General features: G+C 43.6%; 1 protein-coding gene across 2 annotated transcripts in view; it reads right to left on the bottom strand.

Annotated features, from left to right (window-relative positions):
• ANKRD39 (ankyrin repeat domain 39) overlaps positions 1 to 13114 on the bottom strand; it is a 28890-nt gene that overhangs the window by 1656 nt on the left and 14120 nt on the right. Inside the window, exons 3-4 of one of the 2 annotated variants that reach the window (XM_077469549.1) lie at positions 7356 to 7559; positions 4113 to 4267 (exon numbers count right to left, since the gene is read on the bottom strand). In XM_077469549.1, coding sequence (XP_077325675.1) covers positions 4130 to 4267; positions 7356 to 7559 — 342 coding nt within the window. In that variant the 3' untranslated portion in view covers positions 4113 to 4129. Of the gene's footprint in view, positions 1 to 2168; positions 4268 to 7355; positions 7560 to 13114 lie in introns of those variants that run through there. The other variant, XM_077469548.1, reaches the window with a different exon arrangement.

The following is a 13114-nucleotide window of genomic DNA, read 5'->3' as shown; positions in this document are numbered from 1 at the left end:
AAGGCAAATCCTTCAATTCCATTATATGAAACAATGAGCGCTCATGGAGGGACCAAGTACCCTGGGTCAAAAGATGGCCCAGAACACTTCCCCAGCCCAGTATCCATTGTTAGGGCCTTCCAGGGCAAAGGGAGGAACAATTTTACAATCTGGGTAGAGATCTATCAGTCGAGATAGTCTCATGCTAGGGTTTAATGACATCTGGGAATCCAGTGACTGCAATCTCCTGTCCCATACCACCAAGACATTCTGTTAGAGGGAATGAAACTAAGGATAAAAGAACTACTTCAAACAAGGCTACCATCTTCCCCAGAACCCTCATGCAAAATTAATTGAGAGATATGTCAGCCTTTCCTAGGAGTCCATCTGAGCCCTCAGAGTATGACATTCCTCCAGAAGAAGAAGCCCCATCACCTGGCCAGTGTCCAAAATCAGGCCCAGATATTCCAACCTCTGGGCTAGGATTAGGGCAGACTTCTGAAAATTCAGAACCCAACCAAACCTCTTCAGAGTCTACCTTGTGATATATTACTGTATATGGAGCAATATTGGTCTCCAACAGACAAACTGGTTAGTCCTTCAGGAGTAGGTTATCCTGGTACTTTGTCACAATAATATCAAATAAGCCCCAGAACTGGAGACAGGCCCTTGGAAGAACACTTAGAGGACTGTGGCCAAGTGACAGGGCCACAAACTGTAATTGGCTGTTCTCCACTGTCAAACTGCAGAAACTTTTTCCGAGAAGGAAATGTTGAAAGTGTAGGCAAGCATTTTCTATTCCACTGGAATCCTCAAGTGCCATTAGGAACAATGGAGTCATTCCACCAGGCTCCACCTATAACTTAGACCCCATACACACTATTCGATTTTCTGCAGATTTGTCTTCAGATTTACTTAAACCATATAATACAAGATCAAAACTTAAGTTTCAATTTATAGGTAATCAGGCAGGCCCTTACACTACATGGTTATGGTAAATCTGAAGACAAAAATCTGCAGAAACTCTAATAGGGCGTATGGGGGTCTTAGTTATTACTCTGAGCAGATTGACCCTTTATTCAAGTGGATGTTTGCTTTCATTAGGAGGATGTAGTTAATCATAACAGTGCTCTAATAAAAGTGAGGATGAGGGAGTACACCCCAAAGTGTCAATTGTGTGGCCATCATTTAAATGATTAAAAAAAAAAATTGCAATAAGTGTATATTGGATGGTTTGCGCAAAAGTTATAGCATCTAAAAAGTAGGGGATAGATTTATGGCATTTATTAACTTTTTTTTTTTTTTTTTTTTTTTTACTAGTAATGGTGGTGATCGTCGATTTTTAATCGGGACTGCGACATTGCGGTGGACACTTTTTCACTATTTTGGGACCATTGACATTTATACAGCGATCAGAGCTACAAATAGCTACTGATTACTGTATAAATTACACTGGCAGGGAAGGGGTTAAACACTAGGGGGCGAGGGGTTAAGTGCATTCCCTGGATGTGTTCTAACTGTGGGGGGGGGTCACTACAACATGACAGATCACTGCTCCCAATGACGGGGAGCAGTAAATACCTGTCATGTTGCTAGTCAGAACAGGGAAATGTCTTTTTTACATGGGCATCTCCCCATTCTGCCCCACCATCGGCTAAATAGTTTGCGGGGCATGCCTGCCAGGTGGAAAATTCAAAAGGGACATGTGGGTATGCCCTTTTGCCTGCCCGTGTTATTCTGCCAACGTAAATCTGCGTGCGGCAAGTGGTTAGGTAATCAGGACACTTTACATCTAGGAGGAAAAAAAAAAAAAAGATTTAATCTGCAAAATACAGAAAGGTTTCTTCACAGTAAGACCTGTGAAAATACGGAATAGACAGAGGTGGTTCGGTCAAGCTCAGTAGATTTTTATTTTTTAAAGAAAAGGCCTGGATTTTCCTTAACCACTTCAATACAGGGCACTTAAACACCTTCCTGCCCAGACCAATTTTGAGCTTTCAGCGCTGTCGCACTTTGAATGACAATTGCGCGGTCATGCTACACTGTACCCAAATGAAATTTTTATCATTTTTTTCCCACAAATAGAGCTTTCTTTTGGTGGTATTTGATCACCTCTGCGGTTTTTACTTTTTGATAAACAAATAAAAAAATACCGAAAATTTTGAAAAAAAAATGTTTTTTTTGTTTCAGTTTCAAAACTTTACAAATAAGTAAGTTTTCTCCTTCGCTGATGGGCACTGATGGGGTTACACTGATGGGCAATGATGAGGTGGCACCAATGAAGTGGCACTGATGGGCGACACGGATGGGCACTGATAGGTGGCACAGGTGGGCATGGGTAGGCGGCACAGGTGGGCACTGATAGGTGGCATGGATGGGCACTGATAGGCGGCATTGTATTATAATATATTGTACTAATGGATGCCAATCAGTGATGCCCATTGTGGGCACTGATTGGCATCCATTGTGGCACTGATTGGACTCCCTGGTGGTCTAGGGTGGCATACCTTGTCCTGGGCATCCCTGGTGGTCTGGTGGCGTCCCTGGTGGTCCAATGTGGGCATCCTCAGGGGGGCTGTGCTGATAATCGATCAGCACAGACCCCCCCCCCGTCAGAGGAGCAGCCGATCGGCTCTCCTCTACTCGCGTCTGACAGACGTGAGTGAGGAAAAGCCGATAACCGGCTTTTCCTATTTACACTGTGATCAGCCGTGATTGGACACGGCTGATCACGTGGTAAAGAGTCTCCGTCGGAGACTCTTTACCAAGATCGTAGTTGCCGGGTGTCAGACTGACACCCCGCAACAACGATCGCCGCGATGCACGCCCCCGGCGGTGCGCAGCGGCTCATAATCCTGATCATGTCATATGACGTTCGATCAGGATTATGCAACCACTTTGCCACCGTCAATTTGTTATAGGGCGGGCGGCAAGTGGTTAATGTACATAATATAACTAAGTACTAAAATTTATAGGTAAAGTTGATCCAGGAAAAATCTGATTGCCTCCCGGGGGGATCAGGAAGGGATTTTTTTTTTTCCCCAGCTGTAGCAAATTGGAGTATACTTTGCTGGGGTTTTTCACCTTCCTCTGACTCAACTGTGGGTGAAGGATTGTGTAGAGGGGATATTTTTTTTATTTTTTGGTTGAACTAGATGTCTCTTTTTTTCAACTTGACTAACTACAGTATGTAACATAAGGATTAAAAATAATCAATGTTGATTGAGAGAGTGAAGTTCAGCTTTAAATACAGAGAAATCAGTAAAAACATGTTATAACTTAAGCTCCATACACAGTATCAGATTCTCTGCTGATTTTGGTCTTCAGATTTACCAAAACCATGGAGTGGAAGGGCCAGCCTGATTGCATACAAATTGAAACTCCTAAGGTTTGACCTCATATTATATGGTTTTAGTATATATGAAGGAAAAGATCAGCAGAAAATATGATAGTGTGTATGGGGCTTGAGAGAGAAGACCACAAATATGACTGCTGGACTCACATCAATGATAAAATGCATTAATTAAAAAAAAAAAAAAAAAAAAAAAAAAAACACACACTAAAAATCATTTGCATACAACCTTAGGCCTTTTTTTTTTTTTTTTTTTTTAAATAGTGCTTTCAAAGTGCATGCACGCATTTTCACATGAGTACTGACATGTATTTTAGATGTTTGGGTTATAAAGGCATTTTTCTACTTCCGTTTTATCATTTAAACGTTGATCTCAACCTGCTTTTACATGTGCATCAATCTTTACCCAAATTCTTGATTGACAGTCAGTCATTCGTCTAATGTTGGAAAAGGACTACGTAGCTTCACTGGGTTCCAATCACTTGGAAACACCTTCACCTCCTTAAAGACTGCTAGACATCTTGAATTAAGTCTGTGAAGAACAAACTTGTCTCTGCACTGTACATGGGTGCTCAGCCCACTAGAAACACCCGCATCCCATGTCATTTAGAGTTCTGCATTTACATGCATGGAAAACCTATGAAAGATGCATCCGAGTCACATTTTCATTTACTTCAGCAGTTCTTCTCTTCATTTTATAGTTAAAGCAAACATACTGTAGAACTGGTCACACTGAAGAGCATGAGGCACTATATGAGACTTCCACTGACATGAAACTCACTTGGTGACATTTCAAATTTATATGGAGAAAACATCAGCTGCCTTGGATGGTGCCAAATCTGCAGCAGTTTGGCCTCTGCAGTCTCGTATATCACTGATCCCTTTACAGTGATGAAGGAGGAACTGGCACATCTCCTGTTGACCTCCTTCTGCTGCCTGTTGGACAAACAACAAATATGAGGATATTGAGAATGACATAAAGATTCAGGATCTCACAGATTCAAAGGAAGAAAATCTCAAATCTATTAGGCCCCTTTCACATGGACGATCCATTCAGGTCCACCTGTCAGGTTTTCAGGCGGACCTGAACGGATGCTCCATAGAGCTATATGGAGCATCGGATGTCAGCGGTGACATGTCTGCTGACATCCGACCTGCTCAAAAAAATAAAATAAAAAAGTGTGACGAGGAAAAAGCTATTTTTCCATCCGTCATCGGATCAGATCGGGTGATGGACACTGCGGTCTGTCGTCACCCGATCTCCCATAGGGGAGATCAGTGCTGTGACAGGTCCGTCCCTGCACAGTGTGTGGAGACGGACCTGTCATCTTCCTGCTCAGCGGGGATCGCTCCGGCGATCCCCGCTGAGCAAGCAGATATCCATGGGGTGGATCAGTGCTGATCCGCCCCATGTGAGAGGACAATTAATCTACTGTATGTATGTAAATGTATGTAAAAAAAAAAAAAAAAAAAAAAAGGTAAAATTTTCTAGATAATTTGACAACTGTGCAATATAATTAGTCATGAACAAAGCAATAAAATTTTGAGCAACTGGGCGATTGGCACAGTGTTATGATGTAAAACCATTAGCTTTGGCATGAAAAAAGTCAAGAATGTTAAAAAAATAAAAAATAAAAAAAAATTTAGGGATAAGGTTGGCTGTCTGTCTCTTTTCTGATTTTTCTTGTATGAAAATCATACAGAAAACAGTACACATTAAACGAAAACAGTTTGTTCTGTTGCTGTGCAAGACAAATTTTGGAGTTGGTCCCTTCTGAATTTTCGTATGAAAAATTCTCGAATTGACTGACAAAAAAAGTTGTGACCACACTATACGAAAATTATTTATTTATTATTTATATTATTACGAATATTATTGTTCACCCAATTTTCTTAGTGTGTACGAACAAGCCTTAAAGCGGGAGTCCGCCAAGACTCCGCGTTTTTTTTTTTTTTAAGCCAGCAGCTACAAATACTGCAGCTGCTGACTTTTAAAATAGTGACACTTACCTGTCCAGCGCGCCCGCGATGTCGGCACCCGAAGCCGATCTATAGATCGTCTGTCGGGTGCTGCCGCCGCCATCTTGGGTATGGGAATCAGGAAGTGGAGCCTTTCGGGTTCATTTCCCGGTTCCCTACTGCGCATGCGTGAATCGCGCTGCGCAATAAGGACGGTCCCCGCTGCCTCTGGGATCTATGTGTTTCCCAGCAGGCAGCGGGGCACTTGCGAAAAGGGGTGGGCACTTGCGGAAAGGGGCGTAATCTACGCCCCTTTCCGCAGAGAGCTATCCCGGAAGTGGGTGCAGAATACCTGTACTGTACAGGTATCTGCACCCCCCCTCCCCCCTGAAAGGTGCCAATTGTGGCGCCGGAGGGGGGGAGGGTTCCGATGAGCGGAGGTCCACTTTAGGGTGGACCTCCGCTTTAAGGATAAGGAGTTAAGCCCCATACACACCATTCGATTTTCTGCTGATTTTTTTTTTCAGATTTACCAAAACCATATAATATGAGGTCAAACCTTAGGCATTTCAATGTGTATGCAATCAGGCAGGCCCTTGCACTACATGGTTTTGGTAAATCTGAACGAACACACACACACACACACACACACACACACACACACACACAAAAAGGGCAGCAGAAAATCTGATAGTGAGTATGGGGCTTTTGTTCCAGTGCACACACATGTGGCAACCAGAGCAATTCCAGTACTGGTATGGATTGGGGGGGGATGGCACAAAGGGAGTTCCCCTTAAAAATCCAGACGGTCTTGGAGGGGTACTCTGAAGTTTAAAAAAAAACACGTTGCGTGGTTCCCCTTCAAGATCAGAGCACAAGTAGCATTCCAAAGTCGGATCAGTTAGGACAATGGACTTAAGTAGGATCAAAGTCGGACTAAAGTAGTGCAGGAACCTTTTTTTAAAGTTGAACAAACTGGGTCAGGCCAGTTAAGACGGCTCTCATATGGAACCAGTCATTTTACACGTCATGCGACTTGTGCTCACAATGTCGGTGCGTTTGTCATACCAGTGTGACCCCAGCCTAGAACCTGGAAGCTGACTGTTTGCCATGCACAGCTGCTCCAGTCTTAATAAATTATCTCTTGCAGAAGAAAATAGTGGGAGAAGATTTGAAGCATCCAACTTCGGTCATGAATGAACCTTCAGGTGCCCACTGCCAAGTAGAGGCATAGAAACAATTAGTTAGCCAGACAGTCCAATCTAGGAGACAGCAGGATGTTTCTAAAGAATATAGTATGTATTCTCACTTGTAATGATAGTAGAGAGACTAAAATCTGCAAGGTTTGATTAGGCCCAAAAGGAGCACAATCTTTATTTTTTATATGTATGAGTAAAATAGGTTTAAAAAAAAAGTATTTACATTATTTTTCTTTTCATATAATTCAGACAGTGTTATTTTTAAAACTTGTACAAAAAAAAGAAATAGAAACAAAGTTGCTGTGAATTGTAATGGTTACATTTACTGTGTGTAATAACATACATTGCTTTCCCTACAAATTGTTGGCGAGAGACAGATCAATCGCTGCTATTGAAACAGCATAGATGGCATCCTGGAAACTGCAATTAGTAATAGGAGGGGAATGTAAGGCTCCATTCACACTATCCCAGTGCAACTTTGAGTCGACTTCTTTACACTCAATGGCCCTACAAACGCACCAAAGTATTGTAGTGCACCTTTTCAAAATTGCTGCGACTTTAGTCATTAGACCAGTCAAGCTTGTGTGAATGGATCCTAAAGAAGAAAAGAAGTGGAAGATCATGGGAGAAGTGTTTGCATTCCACACACTGGACTCCAAGCTCCACTCAAGCAAGACACCCATAATGGTCTCTCTGTGGTGACTCCTGGTTACCTGATTGGATATGGTTTCTGTGTGAATATTTTAGTGTACAAACGCATTCCTTTTGTTTGTCTATAATAAAGAAGATTTACTAAATGATTCTTATGCACTTTTACAACAGCTTACACACTCTGCTATGGTTTCATGAGTTTCTGCTGCATTTACCTTGTGGAGAACAGTCCTTCCATCTGAGTCTTTCTTGAAGGGGTCTGCTCCATATTTCAGTAATAGCTGGACCACAGGAAGGTGACCACAGTATGCTGCTCGGTGTAGAGCTGTGCTGCCTCCATGTGTCTGAGCATTGCATTCAGCTCCAACACTCAAAAGAAAACTACACACAGGCAAATGGCCATTTCGGCAGCAATAGTGCTGGGCAAAAAAAAAAAAAAAAAAAAGTAGTTTTAAATAAAATTTCAACTAACAGGTTTAGCGTATTGAATAATGTAAAAAAAAAAAAAAAGTATATATATATATATATATATATATATATATATATATATATATATCCCTAATATGAACATGATTTTGCACGTAGCACATCTTTTCTTTGCCAGCTTGGAATCTTATCTTTGTGGGTTTTGGCCTAAAAAAACAAGCATAACCCCCAAATAAATAGGAATCCAACTTCCCCAAACCACAAAAAAAAACTAACAAAAAAAAAACACCACTTAGTTAGACTTACTGGTGACGGTATTTCTAAGAGCCTTTCAGGACAACCCTGGAGAGAGCACAGCTCCGCCCCTTTCTTCAGGAAACACCTGCCAACCTTTAAATCCCTCCTCTTCCACCATGGCTTCAGTTATTGTGGCCTCCGACATACTGGAAAACGAGCACAGGAAACCAGACACCATGATAGACACTTAAACACTACTAAGTTATAAAAGGGAGGGAACTAGCGGTTGTTCTGAAAGGCTCTTAGTTAGACTTACGGGTGACGGTATTTCTACATTTTTCTCAAATCGCCTTTCAGGACAACCCTGGAGAGGATAGCCGAGAAACTTACCCTAGGATGGGACTACTGCCTGTAGTACTTTCCTACCGAAGGCTTGATCAGCAGCTGACAGCAAGTCCAGCCTGTAGTGCCGGAGAAAAGTTGAGTAGCTTGACCAGGTAGCCGCCTTGCAGATTTGATCAGGTGTAGCACCGGCCCTTTTGGCCCAGGAAACAGCTGTTGATCTAGTAGAGTGGGCCACAATCCCCAAAGGAGGCCTTTCTCCCTTGGCTTCATAGGCTTCCGAGATTGCCCATCTGAGCCACCTGCCCAGAGTGCTCTTAGAAGCTTTTTCCCCTTTACGAGAACCAGTAAAAATCACGAACAGGGCATTGGACTTTCTAAATTCCCTGGTGATGGAGAGATACTGAAGGAGGCACCTCCTCGCATCCAGAGTATGGAAAGCTTCTTCACCCGCATTGGTCAGATTCAAAGAAAACGTAGGGAGCACAAACTCATGAGAACGGTGGAAGTTTGAGGCGACTTTGGGTAGGAAACCTGGGTCTGTGCAAAGAACCACTCTATCGGGAAAAACTTTGAGAAAAGGTTCCGAAACTGCTAAGGCTCCAGCAGCTCGCTGACTCTTCTTGCCGACGTAATGGCTACTAAGAAGATTGTTTTGAGAACTAAACATTTCAATGAAGCCTCATGCAAGGGTTCGAACGGTGCCTTCATGAGACCCTGTAAAACAATACATAAGTCCCAACTGGGAAAATTGTGGGGCACTGGCCTATTCCGTGCCATGGCCCTGAAAAATCTTGAAATTAAAGTTTCTTTTGACAAAGTCTTTTCTAATAAAACTGAAAAAGAGCCGCTACCTGGTCTTTAACCACTTAAGCCCCGGACCAATTGTCAGCCTAAGGACCAGAGGTCTTTTTACAATTTGGCACTGCACTGCTTTAACTGGTAATTGCGCGGTCATGCAATGTTGGACCCAAACGAAATTTGCGTCCTTTTCTTCCCATAAATAGAGCTTTCTTTTGATGGTATTTTATTGCCTCTGCGATTTTTATTTTTTACAATATAAAAAGGAAAAAGACTGAAAAAAAAAAACAAAAAAAATCGAATAAACTCAATTTTAGTCATACATTTAGGCCAAAATGTATTCAGCCACACGTCATTATTAAAAAAATAAAATAAAAAGTCAATAAGCGTATATTTGGTTTGCGCAAAAGTTATAGCGTCTACAAACTAGAGTACATTTTCTGGAATTTACACAGCTTTTAATTTATGACTGCCTATCTCAATTATTGAGGTGCTAAAATGGCAGGGCAGTACAACCCCCCCCCCCACAAATTACCCCATTTTGGAAAGTAGACACCCCAAGGAAATTGCTAAGGGGCATGTTGAGCCCATTGAAAAAAATTTTTGTCCCAAGTAATTGAATAATGGCACAAAAATAAAGGGGTCAGGCCTGACTCTATGAACGCTGCAGTTATGTGTTTAGTGTTTTGTAAGTGACAGTGATCGATCGATACTGCACTTGAGTGGGCTGGGCGGAGTGGCAAAACGCAGGTGCTAGCAGGTATCTGGGCTGATCCCGCTAACAATTTGTTTTTTTGGAACCCTAAACTGCTGGGGACGCTAGTATAGATCTGATCAGATTTGATCTGTTCAGATACTATACTACTACGGGAGTTGTATGCTTTGTGCGTGGGTGTTAGCGGTACTGGCACTAACCTAGCGCTGCCTGGGGCGACGCAGACCCTATCTGACCCTAAAACCTAATTGATATCACCCGCCGGGTGGTCAAGGGGTTAAACCTTTATTGGGTAATAAATGGTGGGTGCCCTGATGCTATAAAAAGCAAACCAACTAACCAGAGTCACCCGTAACACTTATACGGTGATCGCTGGTGAAAGGGTTAACTAGGGGCGCCCCATCTGGTGGCTATGTACAATTCGGTAAAGAAAGGTTGTCCCCTTACCCCGGATCTCCTGATGGCAAACGTAGTGACGATTCCAAAACCTGACCGTGACCACTCATCTTGGGCCAATTTCAGACCCATCTCACTTATCAATATCGATATGAAGATCCTGACAAAAATCTTGGCGACACGCCTAAATTCATTTCTCCCTCGTCTGATAAAAAAAAAAAAAAAAAAAAAAAGAAGAAGACCAGGTCGGTTTTGTGTCCCAGAGACAGGCTGGCGACGCAATCCGCCGTATAGTGCAACTCCAACACATAGCTCATACTCGCTCTCTTGAATCTATGCTTCTCTCCCTAGATATGACTAAGGCCTTTGATACCTTATCATGGCCCTACCTCATGTCGGTTCTGTGGCATTATGGCTTCGGGTCCTCATTCAGGTCCTGGATGTCGGCTCTTTACGACTCCCCCCCCCCCCCCCCCCCGAGCAAAAATAAAATATTATGGGTTTGAATCCCCCATTTTTGAGATCCAAAGAGGGATCCGCCAGGGATGCCCGTTATCGCCCCTTCTTTTTGTATTGGCGCTGGAACCCCTGGCGGAAGCGATAAGAACGCATCCTGATATTAAGGGCATTGAAATAGCAAGCTGTCCCCATAAGATCTCCCTGTTTGCCGACTACATTCTCCTATCTGTCACTTCTCCTAGAACTTCCCTACCTAACCTACACACCCTGTTACGGACTTTTGCATCACTCTCACGGCTCCAGATCAACCCATCAAAATCGAAGGCACTGTCGACTAACCTGTCTCAGGAACTATTGCGGGACTTGCAAATCGGCCTTTCCCTACCAATGGGTTTCCTCCTTACCTTATTTGGGAATTCGCATCACCTCCACATATCAGGCTCTATATCAGGCAAACTACCCACCACTGTTCAAGCTACTAACGGATATGTTGACATCATGGTCCTCTTTACCCCTCTCTTGGTTCGGGAGAATAACAGCCATCACAATGGCATATCTCCCGTAGCTACTATACTACTTTCGGGTTCTTCCCATTCCGGTTCCTTCGCATATCCTCAATACTCATCAGCGTAGGATCTTACAATTTATCTGGGGTTCGTCTCACCCCCGTATCAACAGACAAATCATGTTTGCTAAAAGAGTGAATGGCGGCCTTGCGGTCCCAAACTTAAGAGAGTATTATATAGCAGACACCATAGCACCACTCTCTCACCTCCACGAGACGTATCAGCTCCCATTGTGGGCTGCTATCGATCTACTCGAAGTAGACCCCATCCCAATCTCCTCCTTACCCTGGCTCCCACCAAAACACCGCCCTACGATTACGGGGCCCTGTATGCTTCACACTTTGCGAGTCTGGGACTCAGTGAAGTATTCTGCAGGGTTGGCTTCTCCCCATCTCCCGCTGCTGCGACTCCTTCGTTGCCCTCTTTTCCCCCCGGGTCTTGATAACTCAGCACAATTCAATTGGTGGACCCTAAATGGTTTTGCAGACGCTCATTCACTACTTACTCTTACTAGAATACTATCATTTGCTGCTCTGCGCTCGTCTCACGATATACCTTTAAGGGAGCATTTTAGATATCTCCAGATCCGTCACTTTCTCCAAAGCCTTATCAAATCCCAGGACACCCCATACAGGTTGTCACCGTTCGAAAACATCTGTAGATCCAGGCCTCACTCTCCTGGTCTGATATCTTTAATATATTCAGCCTTGATCTCCATGAAGAAACCCCCGGTGCAATCCCATCATCTGCAGTGGGAGAGGGAACTGGGGAAGAGGCTTGATCCGGAGGACTGGCAGGCAATGACCCTGGCCTTATCCAAATGCTCATGCAACGTCACGATCCTGGAGAATGCCTACAAGGTCCTGTACCGGTGGTACTATAGCCCGACACGCTTAGCCCACTTTGTCCCCACCTGTTCCTCTCTCTGTTTCAGGGGGTGCGACAAGGTGCGCACTATGGCCCATATTTGGTGGACGTGTCCGAGAGTGTGCAGACTATGGGTCAGGGTTTACGCGCTACTTCGCAGTCTACTCCGTGTAAACCTAAAGAAAGATCAGTTCGAGGCTCTTCTTGGTAAATCAATCTCAGTACTACTACGCCCAGAACGGCAAATGGCGCAGTAGCTTTTTACCGCAACTAAGCTGACAATAGCGCAAGCATGGAGAACCCTGGCCCTTAGCTTTGAGGCAGTCAAAAACCGGCTGAACGACATTATGGTCAATGAAATTTTGTCTTCTGTTCTCTCCGAGACTCATACCAAATTTCTTAGAGTCTGGCAACCTTGGATTGAGTACCACCATTCTCCCAGATTCAATGTCACTTGGTTAGATGACAATCTACTTGAATTATATTCCACTGTGAATTACCTGTACTGAAACCTTAAATGTAAGCCTATTGTATTGGCTCATAAACTTGTTACTTTACAATAAAAATCTTTGTAAAAGAAAGGGTTAACTAGGGCAATCAGGGGGTTAAAACCTTTATTGGTAGTATATGGGGGTCCCTGACGCTATATAAAAACCTGACGGGGAACCTAAATAACTAACTGGCTAACCAGCGTCACCAGTGGCACTTATACGGTGATCGCTGATGAAAGGGTTAACTCTAGGGGCAATGAGGGGGTTAAAACCTTTATTGGGTAGTATATGGGGGTACCCAACGCTATAAAAACCTGGCGGTGAACCTAAAAAATAACTAGCTACCTAGCGGCACCAGTGACACTAATGCAGCGATCAGAAAAACGATCACTTAGTGACACTGGCAAAAGGGGGTGAAAGGGTTAACTCTAGGGGCAATCAGGGGGTTAAACCTTTATGGGGGGGTAGGGGGCTACCCTGGACCTAACACCAACTGCCCTGACACTTTTTACAATCACAACTGACACTTAATGCAGTGATCAGTAAATAAATGATCACTGCAATCAGTGACACTGACTGGGAGGGGGGGCGTGATCAGGGGGTGACAGTGTGCCTATGTGTACCTACAGGTCGGTGTAGTGTTGGTGCCCTTACTATGTCTTCTCTCCTTGCCG

The sequence above is a fragment of the Lithobates pipiens genome, unplaced genomic scaffold (assembly GCF_037356315.1).
Source record: "Lithobates pipiens isolate NorthernLeopardFrog02 unplaced genomic scaffold, aLitPip1_a1.2 Scaffold_8, whole genome shotgun sequence".
Classification (NCBI taxonomy): Eukaryota; Metazoa; Chordata; class Amphibia; order Anura; family Ranidae; genus Lithobates; species Lithobates pipiens.
The sequence above is the reverse complement of the archived record's forward strand: the minus strand, read 5'-3'. Positions and strand labels throughout refer to the sequence as shown.